The 16,581-nt window shown below is 40.9% G+C and overlaps 1 protein-coding gene across 4 annotated transcripts in view; it reads right to left on the reverse strand.

Annotated features, from left to right (window-relative positions):
• TTLL5 (tubulin tyrosine ligase like 5) overlaps positions 1-16,581 on the reverse strand; it is a 602,590-nt gene that overhangs the window by 14,482 nt on the left and 571,527 nt on the right. For 3 of the 4 annotated variants that reach the window (XM_033951293.1, XM_033951290.1, XM_033951294.1), the window contains 3 exons: positions 15,837-16,051; positions 12,664-12,755; positions 7,441-7,563 (listed from right to left, as the gene is read on the reverse strand). In XM_033951293.1, the coding sequence (XP_033807184.1) occupies positions 7,442-7,563; positions 12,664-12,755; positions 15,837-16,051 (429 nt within the window). In that variant the 3' untranslated portion in view covers position 7,441. The remainder of the gene's footprint in view (positions 1-7,440; positions 7,564-12,663; positions 12,756-15,836; positions 16,052-16,581) is intronic. The other variant, XM_033951292.1, reaches the window with a different exon arrangement.

A 16,581-nucleotide genomic window follows, 5' to 3' on the forward strand; every position in this document is an offset into this window, starting at 1 on the left:
CTCCTCCGGAGACATTGGCACTGAGCCGAGTGACCTAGACACTGAGCTCCCCAACCGAGGAGACTAGCATCCATGAGAAGTACCGTCCACAGTGGCTAAGTCAGATTCACCCCCTGAACTAGATGGGAGGACTGGAGCCACAAGCGAAGAATGCAACGAGCCAAGCCCCGAAAAGGCACAGAAACGTCTATGCTGTGTGTCTGGAGCACCACCTCTGAAAAAGAGCATACTGAAGTGGACGCATGTGGGCCCGAGCCCACCTCACCACGTCTAGGGAAGCCATCGACTCCGAAGACACCAGGACGCCATAAGCAGGCGAATCTGAGATTGTAATTTGCTCACCTGGGCCTCTGGAAGGAAGACCTTCCCCAAGGAGGTGTCGAAGAGAACCCCAAGGTACTCCAGGCACTGAGATGGTTCCAACCGACTCTTGGCAAGGTTGACAACCCAGCCCAGTGACTGCAGGAACTCCACCACAAGAGTCGTGACCCAGGTGCTCTCCTGGAATGACTTTGCTTGAATTAACCAGTCATCCAGGTAGGGATGAATTAGAATGCCCTCTTTGCGCAACGCCGCCACTACGGAAATGGTTTTCAAGAGTGATGATGCAGAGGAACTGAAAGAAATCTTAGTGAATCTGGAAGATGTACTAAGTCAAATCGACAAGTTAAAAAGTGATAAATCGCCAGGACCAGATGGTATACATCCCAGGATACTATAAGAACTCAAACATGAAATCATTGAAATGTTGTAAGTGATCTATAACCTGTTGCTAAAATCATCTGTAGTACCCGAAGATTGGAGGGTGGCCAATGTTACACCAATTTTTAAAAAGGGTTCTAGGGGAGATCTGGGATATTACAGACCGGTAAGCCTCACTTCAGTGCCAGGCAAAATGGTAGAAACAATTATAAAAAATAAAATTGTGGAACACGTAGACAAACATGATTTAATGAGACAGAGTCAGCATAGGTTCAGCCAAGGGAGATCTTGCCTCACAAATTTGCTTGATTTCTTTGAAGGTGTTAATAAACATGTTGATAGTGGTGAGCCAGTTGATATAGTTTATCTAGATTTTCAGAAAGCTTTTGATAAAGTTCCTCATGGGATAGGTGGCAAAATTCAGTTGTGAATTAGGAATTGGTTATCAGATAGAAAACAGAGGATAGGGTTAAATGGTCATTTTTCTCAATGAAGAGAGTAAACAGAGGAGTGCCATAGGGGTCTGTACCAGGACTGTTGCTATTTAACTTATTAATAAATGATCTGGAAATTGGAATGCCTAGGGAGGTGATTAAATTTGCAGATGACACTAAACTTTTCAAAGTTGTTAAAACGCTTTCGGATTTTGAATTGCAGGTGGACCTTAGGAAATTGGAAGACTGGGCATCGAAATGGCAGATGAAATTTAATGTGGACAAATGCAAAGTGATGCACATTGGGAAGAATAACCTGAATCAGTTACCGGATGCTAGGGTCCACCTTGAAGATTAGCACCCAAGAAAAGGATCTGGATATTATCGTAGACAATATGTTTATGTTTATTTTATTAATTTGATTAATCGCCTATTCATAATTTTCTAAGCGATTTACAATAAGATACATAAGCATTTTAAAAAACATGATACATAAGCATTTTAAAAAACATACTAATAATATTAAGTAAAAGATAAAAACCAGACTCATGAACGGACAAACACAAGAACACATAATGATAAAGGGGAAAAGTTACATAATAAATGTTTTAAAAAGAAGAAAGGGAACATTCAAGGAAAAAACATAAGGAGGGATGACTTAAGTACAGTAATTAAAAGTATTTGTATTAAAGACTAAAAGCATCTTTAAAAAGGAAGGTTTTTAATTTATTTTTAAAGAGACTGAGTTCCTTTTCATCTCTTATGTATTGTGGCAAGGAGTTCCAAGTCTGGGGGGCAACAATTGAAAACATGTCATGATGTCTAGTACCTACTACTTTTAAAGAAGGGACTACCAGTAATCCTTGTGCTAAAGATCGAAGAGAGCGTGATAGATTATATGGGATAAGCATCCGATTTATAAATGATGGTTCATTTGTGGACAGAGTTTTAAATACCAGCAACAAAATTTTATATGTCATGCGATGAGTGATGGGGAGCCAATGCGACTCGATCAAATAAGGAGTCACATGGTCATACTTTTTACCATTATATAAAAGTTTGACTGCATTATTTTGAATTATTTGTAAACGTTTTTTTTCTTTTTATGTAATATTAATTAGTAACGCATTACAATAGTCAAGTTTTGTTATAATCAGTGAGTGTAATAAAATATTTAAAGATTTAGGTTCAAGAAATTTTGTAATTGAACGGATCATTCGCAATCTGTAGAGACAAGATTTGATAGTGTTGCTAATATGCTCATGGTAGGAAAAATTTTCGTCAATCATAACCCCAATTATTTTTAATGAAGAAACTAAATCTATATGAATATTATTAATGATAAAAGGAGTAGCTAGCTTTATTCCTTGTTTCCATGCGAAAAGTATTGCTTTTGTTTTAAGGATATTTAATGCTAATCTATTTGCCGCCAGCCAATTTTTAATTGTGTCGAGTTTTTTGTTAATCTGAGAGATTTCTTCTGAGCGTTCGGGATTTAAAGGGTGAGACAATTGAATGTCATCTGCATAGGTGTATGGAGTAAAGCCAATAGATTGGCATAAACTTAGTAATGGCGAAAGAAAAATGTTGAACAGTAAAGGTGATAAAATAGATCCTTGAGGAATTCCATAACTAGTTTTGAACTTGTTTTGTTGAAATTGACTGTATATTGTCTGTTTGCTAGAAAAGAAACGAACCATTGTAAAACCTGGTTGCAAACACCAATAGATTTTAATCTTTCTAAAAGTACAGCATGGTCTATCGTATCGAATGCAGCCGATAGGTCCAAGGAAAAAAGTATAACGGAACTATGGTGATCTAGGTGATAGTTTATATTTGTTGTAAGCCCGATCAATGAGTATTCTGTGCTATGGTATTTTCTAAAGCCAGTTTGATTCGGGTGTAAAACATTGGTAGATTCGGCGAAGTCAGACAGTTGTTCAAAGACTACTCTCTCGGTTAATTTAGCCAGAAATGGGATGTTAGTGATAGGACGGTAATTTGAAACTTCCTCAGAACTAATTGTCCGATCTTTCAATATAGGTGAAATTATTGCATTTTTCCAAGATACTGGCACGGAACCTGTACTAAGGCTTTTTAAAATAAAAGAGTGAATAAAGGGGCCTAAGTAAGAAAAAAAAAATTTCAAAATTATTGGAGGAATAATTTCTGATCGTGAACCCTTGATGTTAATTCTTTGGAGAAGATCTTCAATATGTTTTAGAGAAGGTAAGTTGTGGTGGCAGCCAATAAAGCAAACAGGATGCTAGGAATTATTAAAAAAGGGATGGTTAAAAAGACTAAGAATGTTATAATGCCCCTGTATCGCTCCATGGTGCGACCTCATCTGGAGTATTGCGTTCAATTCTGGTCTCCTTATCTCAAGAAAGATATAGTGGCACTAAAAAAGGTTCAAAGAAGAGCGACCAAGATGGTAAAGGGATGGAACTCCTATCGTATGAGGAAAGATTAAAAAGGGGAGATACGATTGAAGTCTACAGAATCCTGAGTGGAGTAGAATGGGTACAAGTAGATTGATTTTTCACTCTGTCAAAAATTACAAAGACTTGGGGACACTCGATAAAGTTACAGGGAAATACTTTTAAAACCAATAGGAGGAAATTTTTTTCCACTCAGAGAATAGTTAAACTCTGGAACACGTTACATAGAAACATAGAGTATGACGGCAGAAGAGGGCCGGCGGCCCAACAAGTCTGCCCATTTAAGAACCCTCTCTCCTCCCTGGTGCCCCTCTTTCATGCACAACTTTGTAGCCCTCCCACCAGTTTGTCCCATCGACTTTTGAAGTCAGGTACACTACTGGCCTCGACCACCTGGCGTGGAAGTTTATTCCATCGATCAATCACCCATTTGGTGAAGAAGTATTTCCTGGTATCACTATGAAATCTTCCCCCCTTAAGTTTTAGCGGATGCCCTCTTGTCGCCGTGGGACCTGTAAGAAAAAAGATTTCTTCCTCCACCTCAATTCGACCCGTGATGTATTTGAATGTTTCTATCATGTCCCCCCTTTCTCTGCGCTTCTCGAGAAAATATAAGCGCAGTTTGGCCAGATGTTCTTCATATGGGATGTCTTTAAGTCCTGAGACCATCCTAGTGGCCATTCTCTGGATTGACTCCATTCTCTTCACATTTTTTTGATAATGTGGCCTCCAAAACTGGACACAGTACTCCAGGTGAGGTCTCACCATGGATCTGTACAACGGTAGTATGACTTCAGGCTTTCGGCTGATAAAGCCCCTTCTGATGCAACCCAGCATTTGTCTTGCCTTTGCTGAAGCTTTCTCCACCTAATTGGCAGCTTTCATATCTTCCTGGATGAGAACTCCCAAGTCCCTTTCTGCAGTGGTTCTTGCTAAGTTTTCGCCATTCAAGGTGTATGTTCTGCATGGGTTTCCGCTCCCAAGATACATCATTTTACATTTTTTGGCATTAAAGTTTAGCTGCCAAGTACTGGATCATTGTTCCAACAAAAGCTGGTCCTGCTCCATAGTGTTGGGCCTGGTTGCACTATCAGGTTCTGTTGCTCTGCCCACGATGTTGCATAGTTTAGCATCATCAGCAAATAATGTAATTCTTCCTCGAAGTCCCTGAGTTAGATCCATAACAAAGATATTAAATAGCATCGGGCCCAAGACTGAACCCTGTGGCATTCCGCTAGTCACTTTTGACGTATTTGAGGGAATACCATTCACCATTACTCTTTGAAGTCTGCCGCTAAGCCAGTCTTGTACCCATGCTGTCAGTGTTTTTTCTAGTCCTAATGAGTTCATCTTGTTTAATAACCTACGGTGTGGGACACTATCAAAAGCCTTGCTAAAGTCTAAATACATGACATCCAGGGACTCACCCTCATCCAGCTTTTTGTTACCCAGTCAAAGAAGCTTATCAGGTTGGATTGACAAAACCTTCCCTTTGTAAAGCCATGCTGGTGGGGATCCCTTAATCTTTCACCATCCAGAAATGGATTCAATTTTCCTGCCCGATTGGGTGCTTTTTTCAAACATCCTGGTGGGTTTATTTTATAGCCTCTTCACCCCCTTTGCCTTCTCCTAACCACACTGGCGCTGTGGGGTAAACAAAATAAACAAACAAAAAAGACTTTTCCTCTCTTTGTTAAATCCTAGCTCACGTTTGTGGTCTAACACCAGCTCTGGCAGGATACAAATTTCAAATCTGACATACTGTAATCACAAAACAGAAAATAAAATTAGTTTTTTCTACCTTTTGTTGTCTGGTCATTATTCAAATCTTGTTGGTCCCAGGCTCTGGTTGTCTTCTGATAACTTGCTTGCCAGGGTCTCCTTCTTTCTCCATGCTAACCATCCATCTGCCATCTCTGTCCTCCCCTTCCCTCCCCTGGGGGTCTGGCATCTTTCCTTTTTTTCATCTCTATCTACAGATCCACCTTTTTTCAACTACCCTTTCATCCAGCATCTCTCCCTTTCTGTAACTTTCATCCCTAAATACCATTGTCCACCATCTCTCTCCCTCTCCTCTGTTTTTAGACCCCTTATTTCTTCCCCCCAAAGTCCGGCATATGCACGTCTCTTTCAACCCCCCTTCCCTCCCTCTGTGTACTTCTACACCAGGGTCCCCTCCCCTGAACATCTGCACCCCCCTTAAGGCCTGCGTATTCAATTTACCTAATTTCATCAGCCTGCCCTGCAGAAGATCGCTGGCTCTAGTGATCTTTGCAAGCTACCATACGTCGTCTGAGTTGTCTTCTCTCTGCCGCGGTCCTGCCCCTCCTCAGTACTCGCAGTTAGAAACCATACCAAGTGTACTCCAATTGCGAATACTGTTCCATACGCAAAGTTTTTTTGAGTCTGGATTGATTGAGTGGGCTATGGAAGTGACATATTTTTAGCATTTTGGAATTTGAGTAGCTGCTATTAGTGTGCATGCATTAAGTTATTTGACACACCTGCTGAAGACTCTTTAAGACTCCTGAGGCAGGCCTGTTTGGCCAAAACATGTACATGTTTGGATGAATTAATGAGTTTTCAGAAGAATAAAGGCATCTGAACTATCAGATGAGTTGAAAGACACTATTTGTGCACATCATTCTGATTAGGACATTTCCACTCTGTTTTTGTGCATTTGTGGTTTTGTTTCCCCTGTTTTATTCTTTGCCGCCTCAAAGCGCAACATCGAGTAGATCTGCTGAATTGTCCCGCTGAAAAAGAAGCACAATGGACGCATCCTCGCCAGATGATGGAACCGCAGAGGCCCTGCTACCAGCATCCGTCCCCCCAAGAGGATCCTGGAGATCTCCCCAACGGTCCAGGTCCTCATCCATGGCAACCGCTCCTCAGAAACCAAGTCATCGTCCCAGGCCACCCACGGGTGCTTGGACGAGGGATGAGGAGGAGGGACGCTAAAGGCGCTGAGGGGGGCAGAACCAGAGGGGGCACGGAGGAAAACCTACTAGTCTCTGGATTCATCTGCTGCTGGGCTAAGGAAAAGCGGGACGTGAAAGATCAGTTTGAAGTCTGGCAGTATGGTGCTGCTGGGAGCATAGCAGATCCTGCATATTCAGCTCTCTTCTCACAGGACTGTGCAGCATCACGTTTGTTTGACGGAGAGGTTTGTCCAGGGGAATGCTTGAACAGTATAGCAGCTGGAGGTGGCTATGCATTGCTTGGGTGAATGATATTTGATGCCTAAAAAATCTTGCTTTGTTTGCAAATGAAAGTTCATGGTGGCATATCCCAGTCTTGGTTTCAACTGAACAAAAAGCTCAAAAGGAACAGGAGGAAATTGACAAGTACTGCAAAATTATAGGCATAGTTTGAGATTCCCAAATGCTGCAGGTGTTAATGCTGAATGTGGTGTTCTCCCTCCCCTGATTATATGGCTTCCTTACCTTTTGCCTCTCCCCCCACATGGTAGGTAGGCAAACTATATCTATGCTCTAAGTATTCAATCAATCAGGATTTTCCAAGCTAAAAACTATTTTGATAAAGGCACAAATTTAAAAATACCACCCAAAGCATGATGCTCTTATACAGAGTCACAAAGGAGACCCCTACACTGTCCTGCATGGATTCCATTAGATTCATGTGGTACTGATACCACATATATCCCCTTCCTCTTTCCTTACAGGAACTTTTCTCCTCCTGCATGCTTGGTCTCTAGCAATTTCACTTTCCTCTGTACAGTCACTGCTGTTTCCAGCTGGTCAAGGGACTAAGGGTAATTTTAAAATGTGAAAGCAAAGGATTGTTCTTACTTTATAGGGGTGGAATATGCTTTGCTGTCTACTATGGGGCTTCTATATTACCTTATTCTGGTCCTGGTTGAACTGTTTTTCCTTTTCTTTGCCCTATGACTTTGCTGGTGGCCCTGGAACCATGGGCAACAGGTTTAGATCTGGCAAATATAACCTGAGAGGTGGCCAAAGCATCTAGAAATAAGACAGAAAATTCACTTACATTAAATTTATTTAGTTTAGTTGTTTTGTTTTTTGTTTTTTTTAAATTCTTTATTCATTTTTCATCTTACAAGTGCACAATACTACATCATATTAACTATTACAAATCACTTGATATTCATACAATTCTGATTTTACATACATGAATTTAATCCCCCCCAACCACCCTTCCCACAAGTATTTGAATTCAAAATATCATTTATATATTATATTTCAATCTATTAATCGAACCTTAAAAACAAAAACTATTTACCCTCCCCCCTCCCCCTACATGTAAATGAACTTTCATTAGGAAAATGATGTCTACTCTGCAATAATTTGTTAATGGCCCCCAAATCATTTCAAAATTATTATAATTCCCTTTTTGTATGGCAATTGATCTTTCCATTTTATAAATATAACACAATGAATTCCACCAAAATGTATAACTAAGTCTATTGTAATTTTTCCAATTGTTGGTAATATGTTGTATGGCGACTCCTGTCATTATTAATAAAAGTTTATTATTATTTAGTTATTTTTAAAATTTCTATACTGTTTTATTCCAAAACGGTTTACAATAAAGTTACATACATAAACTACTGAAACAGATCAAAACAGATAAAAGCAAAAACAGAAAGATTCAGTCCTTACAATAGGTCAAAATACTGAAAGTTCAAGCTTCATTCCCTGCTATCATAGTAGTGTGAACCAAAGTTCCCTTCATGCTAAACTCCCCCATTCACTAGAGACACATCTTTCTGTCTTGAAAACCCTATCCACCAGACATAAATTCCTACTACTATATGGCCTAGCAACAGTTTCTCAGCTTAAAGAAGATGCTTCAATCAGTAGAGAACTTTTCAGCACACCCTTCTGATTAGTTTCATAGGCCTTCCTCTACCTTTTCTTATTGTAGAGCATATCATCAGCAATTATTTCAACAACATTATCCTCGTCGATGTTTCCCTTACAGCAGACCCAATCTTTAAAGGCCGTAGTCTTCTCCTTACACTCAAAAACAGTGTAAACAATCCTTGGCTTCTCAATTACTTCCGCTTAAACCTAATCCTAGTTTTTGACCATTTGTCAGTGGGAGGGTGGCTAACCCATTTCTTTTCAGCTTGGCAGGAAATCACGACGGACCAATGGGTCCTCAGTATAGGCTTACAAGGATATTTCCTCAACTTCTTGACCCATGTCCTTCCATCCTAGCCACCCCTGCCTTCAAAGGTCCCTCATCAACATATTCTGCAGCTTGCACTAGAATTATCTCTTCTTTTACAAAACAATACCATCGAGGAAGTTCCACATCACCAGGTAAACAGTAGGTTTTACTCCAACTTCTTTCTATTTCCGAAGAAGACACAAGGTCACAAGACACAATTCTCGACCTCAGACTTCTCAATACCTGCCTCAAGAAGAAAATGTTCTGAATTATTTCTCTTCCAGCAATTCTCTCATTATTGTCTCACAACGATTGGTTAGCCGTACTAGACCTCAAAGATGCGTATACACATATTCCGATCTATCCATCCCACTGGCATTTCTCAACAGGCATTTCCAATACAAGGTTCTTCCCTTTGGCCTGTCAATGGCCCCACGAGTTTTCACAAAGTGCCTAGAGGTGGTCGCTGCCCACCTATGCAGACAGCATCATATGGTGTTCTCCTACCTGGATGATTGGCTTCTGAAAGCACATTTCAAGGAACGTTTATTTCTAACCATCCAGGTCACTGTTCAAATATTACAGACTCTGGGATTCATCAACAACTTCCAAAAGTCCATGCTAACGCCAATGCGTTTCCTCACATTCATAGAAGCATGCTTAGACACAATGTCTGTAAGAGCCTATCTTCCTCAAGACAGACATTAGACCATCAGAAGTTTAGTGGATCAGATAAGGCAGTCTTCTGCTCTGCCAGCTCACACTATTCTATGACTGTTAGGTCACATAGCAGCCTCGATTGCTCTCGTCCCCAATGCGAGATTCCACATGTGACCCCTTCAATGGCATCTTAAGCTACACTGGAATCAGCGCTCTCATTCACTCACACAGATGATTCCTCTGCATCCAAAAGTTTGTGCTTCTCTCCTCTGGTAGATTCACTCTAGCACACTACAGGAGGGCTGTCTGTTCCATCCTCCGTCTCCTCGGCTTACCATAACAACAGATGCTTCAAAGCAAGGTTGGGGTGCACACCTAGACCATCTATGCACCAAGGTCAGTGGTCTCAAGATGAGAAAGCCTTTCATATCAACCACTTGGAACTTCGAGCAGTTTACTACGCTCTTCAAGCTTTCTGGCCTTGCTGTACAACAGTTTTTTTTCTTTCCCTTCCCTTCTCTCTTTTCCTCCCTGCAGGTCTTGTACCTCTCTCCCTTTCCTTTAGCTCCCTTCCCATGGGTCCAACACCTCTATACCCTTCCTTCAGCGCCCAGATGTGAGTCTGGCACATCTCCCTTCCCTCCAGCTCCACTCCATCTACATGGGCCCAGCACCTCTTTCCCTTACCCCAGACAAGATCCAGCAACTGTCTCCCTTCCCTTCAGCGCTAGCCGATCCAGTAGCCCAACTAACCCTCTTACCCCTTCGCAGGTTCAGCAGTAGCCCCCCTCACTCCATATCTCAGGTCCAACAGCCCCCCTCCCTCGTTTCCAATCGCTGGGTCAAAACCATCAAAAAACCCCAAACTAACCTGCGACTCCCCTGGGTTGACCCCTTTGTACCGCCCTCCTTCCGATTTAATTTCTGGTTTCACTGGAGGTTACATCAGAAGGAGGGACTTGGCTGGAAGAAGGTCCCAAAGCAGCTCTGTGTGTGATGTTGCCTGCCTCTTCGTCCACGAAGCTTCTGAGAGGCTGGTAGGCCTGCCCCGGGAGGCGCAAAGCGCCCAGGGGAGTTGCAGTTTTTTTTTACAGGTTTTGAACCGCGATCGGGACCGAGGGAGGAGGGCTGTTAGACCAGCGATAGAGAGGGAGGGGGGGCTGCTGGACTCGCAATCACAATCCTTCACTGCGGGGAGAAGGCCATTTACCGCTCCATGGGGTGGTGAAAAGCCTTGTTCCCATAACTGCGGTGAACGGCCAATTTTTTTTTTCTCCATGTTCCTGCGGGTTAGCCGCAGCTAACCGTGGGAAACAGTCCCCATGTTATTCTCTACCCTGAAGTAGTCCACAATGATTAGCCCATTTTCTCTTAGCACCAAAAAAACCTCTGAAAATGGACACAAATCCTGAAGAGAAAAAACAGCAGGTCAGAGTGACACCATCAACTCAAATGTACTATAGAAGGATGAACTGAGCAACACAAAGCAGTGCAGAGGAGGTGGAGCCAAAAAATTTTAAGTGACACCTTCTATACACTCTTGAGTAGGGGTGCATAACCTATCAAGACTCGTATGTCTTTTGCAGAAGAAGATTGAAATTTGATAGGTAGATGAAAAGTAAAGAGGAGAAGGGAGAAAGAGTAAAATTTGAGTGACTAAGGTAAAAAAGAAAAAAAGGGAGGAATGAGCTAAATGGAAATATCACTATGTCAGAGGTAGTTGTAGTGAGGGAACAGAACAAGACAAAAGAGAGAAGAAAAGACAAATGGACAGTAGCCACTTGAAAGAGAATTTGTGGAAGACAGGAAAGCAAAAAAGAAAAACTGGAAACAACTTGATGGAAAAATAAATGTCCAGACAACAAAGGTAAAATAAAAAAGCATTTTATTTTGAATTTATTAACTGAAATTTATTGCTGTAGCCAGTGGAGTAGTGAGGGTCACCACACCCTCCCCGCTCCTTCCGCACCCCACACACTACACTCACGTCCTCCCTTCCCACCTCTGTACCTTTTTAAATCTTCAATAGCACAAGCAGCTTCTGTAGCTTGATGCTCACGCTGGCGTTGGCTTTCCCTCTGACATCACTTCCTGACCTCCCAGAGGGCGCCAGGCTGGCCAAAATTGTCAGTTAGCAGTGATGCAACTGAATATCAGCAACCAGTCAACTCAGCCTGAGGTTTAACTGGGCAAGAGCCTCCCTGTCTGGTTAAACCCATTTGAATATTGACCCCTTACTGTTTTCTTTTTTCTTCTCCAAACTCTTCCCCTTCCATTCTATAACTCCACAATCTTATTTCTCTTCAGAACTCTCTCAATCAATTTTCTTGTGCAGTTCACAACCTTCTCTTGAAATTTCCCTGCAGTGTCTTCCTTTCTGTCAGCTTTTTCCCTTGCCTTCATTCTATCTCCCTGAAATATCATTTCTCTTTTTTTTCTGTTCCTTGCCTCCATTTCTCATCCTGCACCTTTGTTCTATAATTTTTTTTCTGTTGCTATCTCCCTTTCTCATTACCCATTCTCTTATTGCCTTTTTCTTTACCCTTATGTAGCTTCTCACTTCCCTTCCTTGTGCAGCCTTTCACTACTTTCTAACCTGCCCTCAGTACTTCCCTCAATTTTACAGGTAGATAAGTTAAAACTTGGTAGTTTTCTTTTTAAAAAAAAATCTCACACTGCTTTTTAGTTTGGGGATTTCAAAACATCTAGCAGCAAGGTCAGGAGATGGGGGTCAGAGTTGGGTTTTTTCCTTGTCAGAGTTTTACCCCTTGGGCACTAGCTACACTATAAGTGACCTGGAAGAGAGAGGGACTTTCCTGGCCACAGCAATATTTTCTTGTCCCTTCAGTTGCCTGATCCTGAGTCTTTCCTTCTTTTCACCTGCTCCTCAGAGAAGTATGTAACCATGTGTAGCCACAGAAGAAAACTGAGTCTGAACCACTTGGCTTGAACCTTGTTGGGATTTTGTAGACAAAAGTAGAGAAGGGAAGGCCCAAGATCAGAGAAGGGAATGAGGGACTGATGAAAATGGAGGATGGGGCAGTGTACAGTATTTGTGTAATCAGCTGCAGAGCCACAACCCTTAAACATTTTTACCTCTTCCACTTTCTGGACACTTGACTTAAAATCTGTAGTGACTGGAGAAAATCTGGACAGCTGGCAACCTTGATATAGGGAGAAATGCCTTCTTCACTAGACAGAGACCCATAAGAGCTAAAATGCCCAATCAGTGCTTCTTGCCCTATGGCTCTCTTTTTGGTACTCACCTGATGATGCTGCTGCTGGTGTCTGATTGGTAGGAGTATTGCTCATTTTGCTCTGCATTTTATTCCGTTGTCCTTCAGTGGAGGCCATCCTGCTGGAAATTAAGAACATTCAGACAAGGCCTGTCATACTTAGAAGAAGGCAAATGGCATGAGTCACAGAATAAACCTGACACTGGACTGTGGGATCTCTTGAAGAGAGAAAGAGATCATGGTTACTGTGGATGGGCCATTTGGCCTTTATCTGCCATCATTTTCTAGGTTTAAACTGTTGTTTTTTTCTGACAGCTAAAATCCATTTTATTTCTTTTGCATAGCCAAGCGATGTTACTGCATCAATCACTTGGCTATTTTGCATGGGGCTAATTTGCATAGCCGGATCAGAAAATGGGCGATTGAGGGAAAAACATGCTGTATGCCGTTTTGTGAATCGGGTCGGTAATAGCGATAATCGCTAAATCTGTGAAAACAGGTTTAGCGGGATCACTGACTTTAGTGCATCTAGCCCATTTGTCAGTAAAGTCTACAATCTCCCGCTGCTAGAGCTGTCCCCATGCGGAACCTCTGCAGATGAACACGCAAAGCTGCGAAAATCCTGAAGTTAGAGAAAAAAGAAACATGAGCAGAAAAGACTGGAAGTCAAAGGTAAGAGGGGAGGGTCAAAATATGTAAATGAAGCTTCCTACAAGAAATCTCCCAAGATGGGCTTGAGTACCCACTTGCCCAGGAATAGAGTGGGATTGTACAAGAAATAGGGTATATGGGCAAGGAGAGGACGGAGACGGTGACATTAGGCATTTCATGTTATTCTTTTGGTGTAGAAGGTACTTTTTAAACCTAGCCAGTTTAGACATATAAAATATATTTTAGTTCATCAGTTCAAATTAGTGGTTCAGGGTTCCACATAGCTTACTACGATCTTTTCTGTATTGTGCAATGCAATAGCTCCCAGTGCAAGCACATATACATTTCCGATTGCAGCTTTCTGGGGCTGATGTCCAGAAACATCACATCACCATCAATAATGACCACCCCAGACATATTATAGTCCTTGTTCCAAATTATCACCATCAGTAATCTTGACTGCAATTAACATAGCTCTTCTAAATTTTAGGTCAGTTAGATTGAAAACAGCCCTAACTAAAGATCTTATACTTTCATCAAATATTTACATTTTATACTTAGTTGAAATTTCGTTGAAGGAGGGTTAAGACAGCTATTTATATCAATGCCTTCCATTGGGGTACAATGTTTTATTTTAATCACGATCTTCGAGAAATGGTGAAGATTTAGTGGTAATTTTTCAGATTTCCCTCTGTGCAAGAAGTAAGGCAGACCTTGCCATATTCAGAAGCTTTAAGGATCAAAATACATTTGTCCAATCTGCTGCATCTTGTACTCATGAACTACCTCCCATCTCCTAACAACAGATCAATGGAGAGTTTGCTCCCAAGCTTTAGCAAATGCAGCAGTCAAGTTTAGCAATCTCCTCACATTAAGACACTTTATACTTTAATATTCTTGTAGATACCTCACTCCATGTTCCTTTATTTCCTTGTTGACTTAGGCTTTCATCAATAAGTATTCTCAGCCAACAAATCAAGAAGAACATAGTTTGGATTTAGTTTTTTCCCACAATTCTTCTTCCTTTAATTTGTCATCTTTTTCTAATACCCCAGTGTCTTTGTCAGATTGGACCCCAACTGGATGATAAGCCCACCCTAAATTCAAGGTGCTCCCCTAACCTTTTCAGATTAAGTTCAATGGAACTTGAGACTTTCTAATGCTTTAAAATCTTTTACACTTCACTGATCTATTATTTCTAAAAGTTTTCACCTAAATAACCCTTGTACTATCATCTTTTAAAGAACCATCTACAGCAAACTGAATGCCACTGGATCAATACAAAAGTTCTTGGTGCTTTGCAATTATGCAGGGAACACCACCAACATTTAAACTATCATTTGAAACAAGCAAAGAAATCATATTATTCAACTCGTATTATCAGGGCTATTAATCCTTGTAAGAAGTTATACTCTAGCTTTCAGTCTCTGTCTAATAACCCCTGCCTTAGAAATTTGTCACCTCTCTACCATCAGCAGAAAGTTTCTTGGATTATTTCCATACAAAAACGTATTTATTTAAATATTTGTAAACCCCCTACACCTAGGGAGATTCCACGTGCACATTTACAAAATGTCAAAATACACAAACACACAAGACAAAAACAGAATTATTAATTATTTATTTTACGTCTATCTTACCTGAAACTTTCATTACCCACCCACACTAAAAGCTTCCATAAAAAGAGCATCCTTCATAGGTTTATATTTATTGTCCATTGATTAACAATCCTCCTGGATTGATTTCCAGTGGAAATCCTTGTCAGACTCAAAACACTTGCCTCTCTTACAAGAGTTAGAAGTTCTGTGACAAAGACAACCTGTCTCTTGGACCAGTGCCTTCCACTTGGCTAACAACAACTAATCTTGATCTACTTGCTTAGTTTAACTGTAATCTGCCTCGAACTTTGGATAGTGCAGAATATAAATGTACAAAATAAATAAGCAAGCAATGTTAGAAATTATTAGGAAAGAAACAGAGAATAAATCAAAGAACATCATGTCTTTGTGTTGCTCCATGGTGAGACTGTCCCTTTTGAATTATACAGTTATACAGAAAGGATAAACTATTTGATCACTCAGTATACTGATCTGGAACTCATTGCCAGAGGATGTGGTAAAAGTAGTTAATGTAGCTGGGGTTTTGAAAATGAGGAAAAGTCTATAAACCATTACAAAGGTAGACCTGGAGAAAGTCTCTGCTTATCCTTGGAACCTTGCCAGGTACTTATAACTTGGATAGGCCATACTGGAAACAGGATGCACCCTTAGTCTGACTCTAAAGAGTATATTTAATGATCTTAGTGGACAAAACTGAACAGAGAGAAGCTGGCAGTGTAGAATTCCTCTCTACTCATCTCCCCCCGTGTCTCTGAGGCACCATCGGCTTCCTGTACTCATTTAGGTATGAATGTTGTATGGATTAGGTCTATCCTATTTAACGATGGAGTTCTTTTATTTTGGGTTTTATTGATTGTATTTTTGTGAACCGTTTGGACCAGTCGTATGAATAAGCAGTATAACAAGTTTGAATAAAACCTAAAACCATCTTACCTGGAGCTGAGCTGTGATGACTTCTTTCTAATGCCCAACTTGTGGCTGCTTGGTGGTTTGGGGACATACTGAGAGGAACTCTGGGCCACTGCTGCTTTCTGATGATTGTTTGGCTTCTGGCTGATGCAGAACATGCCTGGTGAAAACTGAGCATTAGCAGCAATGGGTACAGACCACTGGGTGGAGTTTGGAACCAGATGGTTGGTAAGAATAGCCTGACAGGAAACACAATACAGTCTAGTCATTTATTTCTACATACCCTAAAATAAGTGCAGCAAGAAAGGTGTACGAGGACAATTCTTCACTTAATGGGACATACTGGAAAGTGGCCAGAATAAATGCAACTGAAGTAGACAAAATGCATAAACAGACAATGTGTCGGGTAGGAGGGTTAAAAATGGAAAACAGTGAGGGGAAGTTATTAAGGTGCATTAACGGCAATAACATGCATTATATCACTGTAACGCACATTAGTTTACGCTACCTCAGGTTATATAATAGTGAGATGCAAAGCATGCAAAACAGCTCATTATTATGTAAATTAAAAAATACAGTTTGTAATAAATACTGCAAGTTGCCTTATTCCTAGAAAAATACTGACAGTATTAATGAAGCTGTTTAGTTCTCCCGATTATCTCTGGAAATTGCTGTATTGTTTTGTTATTGCTTGTTGTGTGGTTTGGCACGATGTTATTTTCTTTAAAAAACGTCAATAAAGAATGTTTGAACAAAAAAAAAAAGAAGA

The sequence above is a fragment of the Geotrypetes seraphini genome, chromosome 7 (genome assembly GCF_902459505.1).
Source record: "Geotrypetes seraphini chromosome 7, aGeoSer1.1, whole genome shotgun sequence".
In the NCBI taxonomy this organism is placed as follows: domain Eukaryota; kingdom Metazoa; phylum Chordata; class Amphibia; order Gymnophiona; family Dermophiidae; genus Geotrypetes; species Geotrypetes seraphini.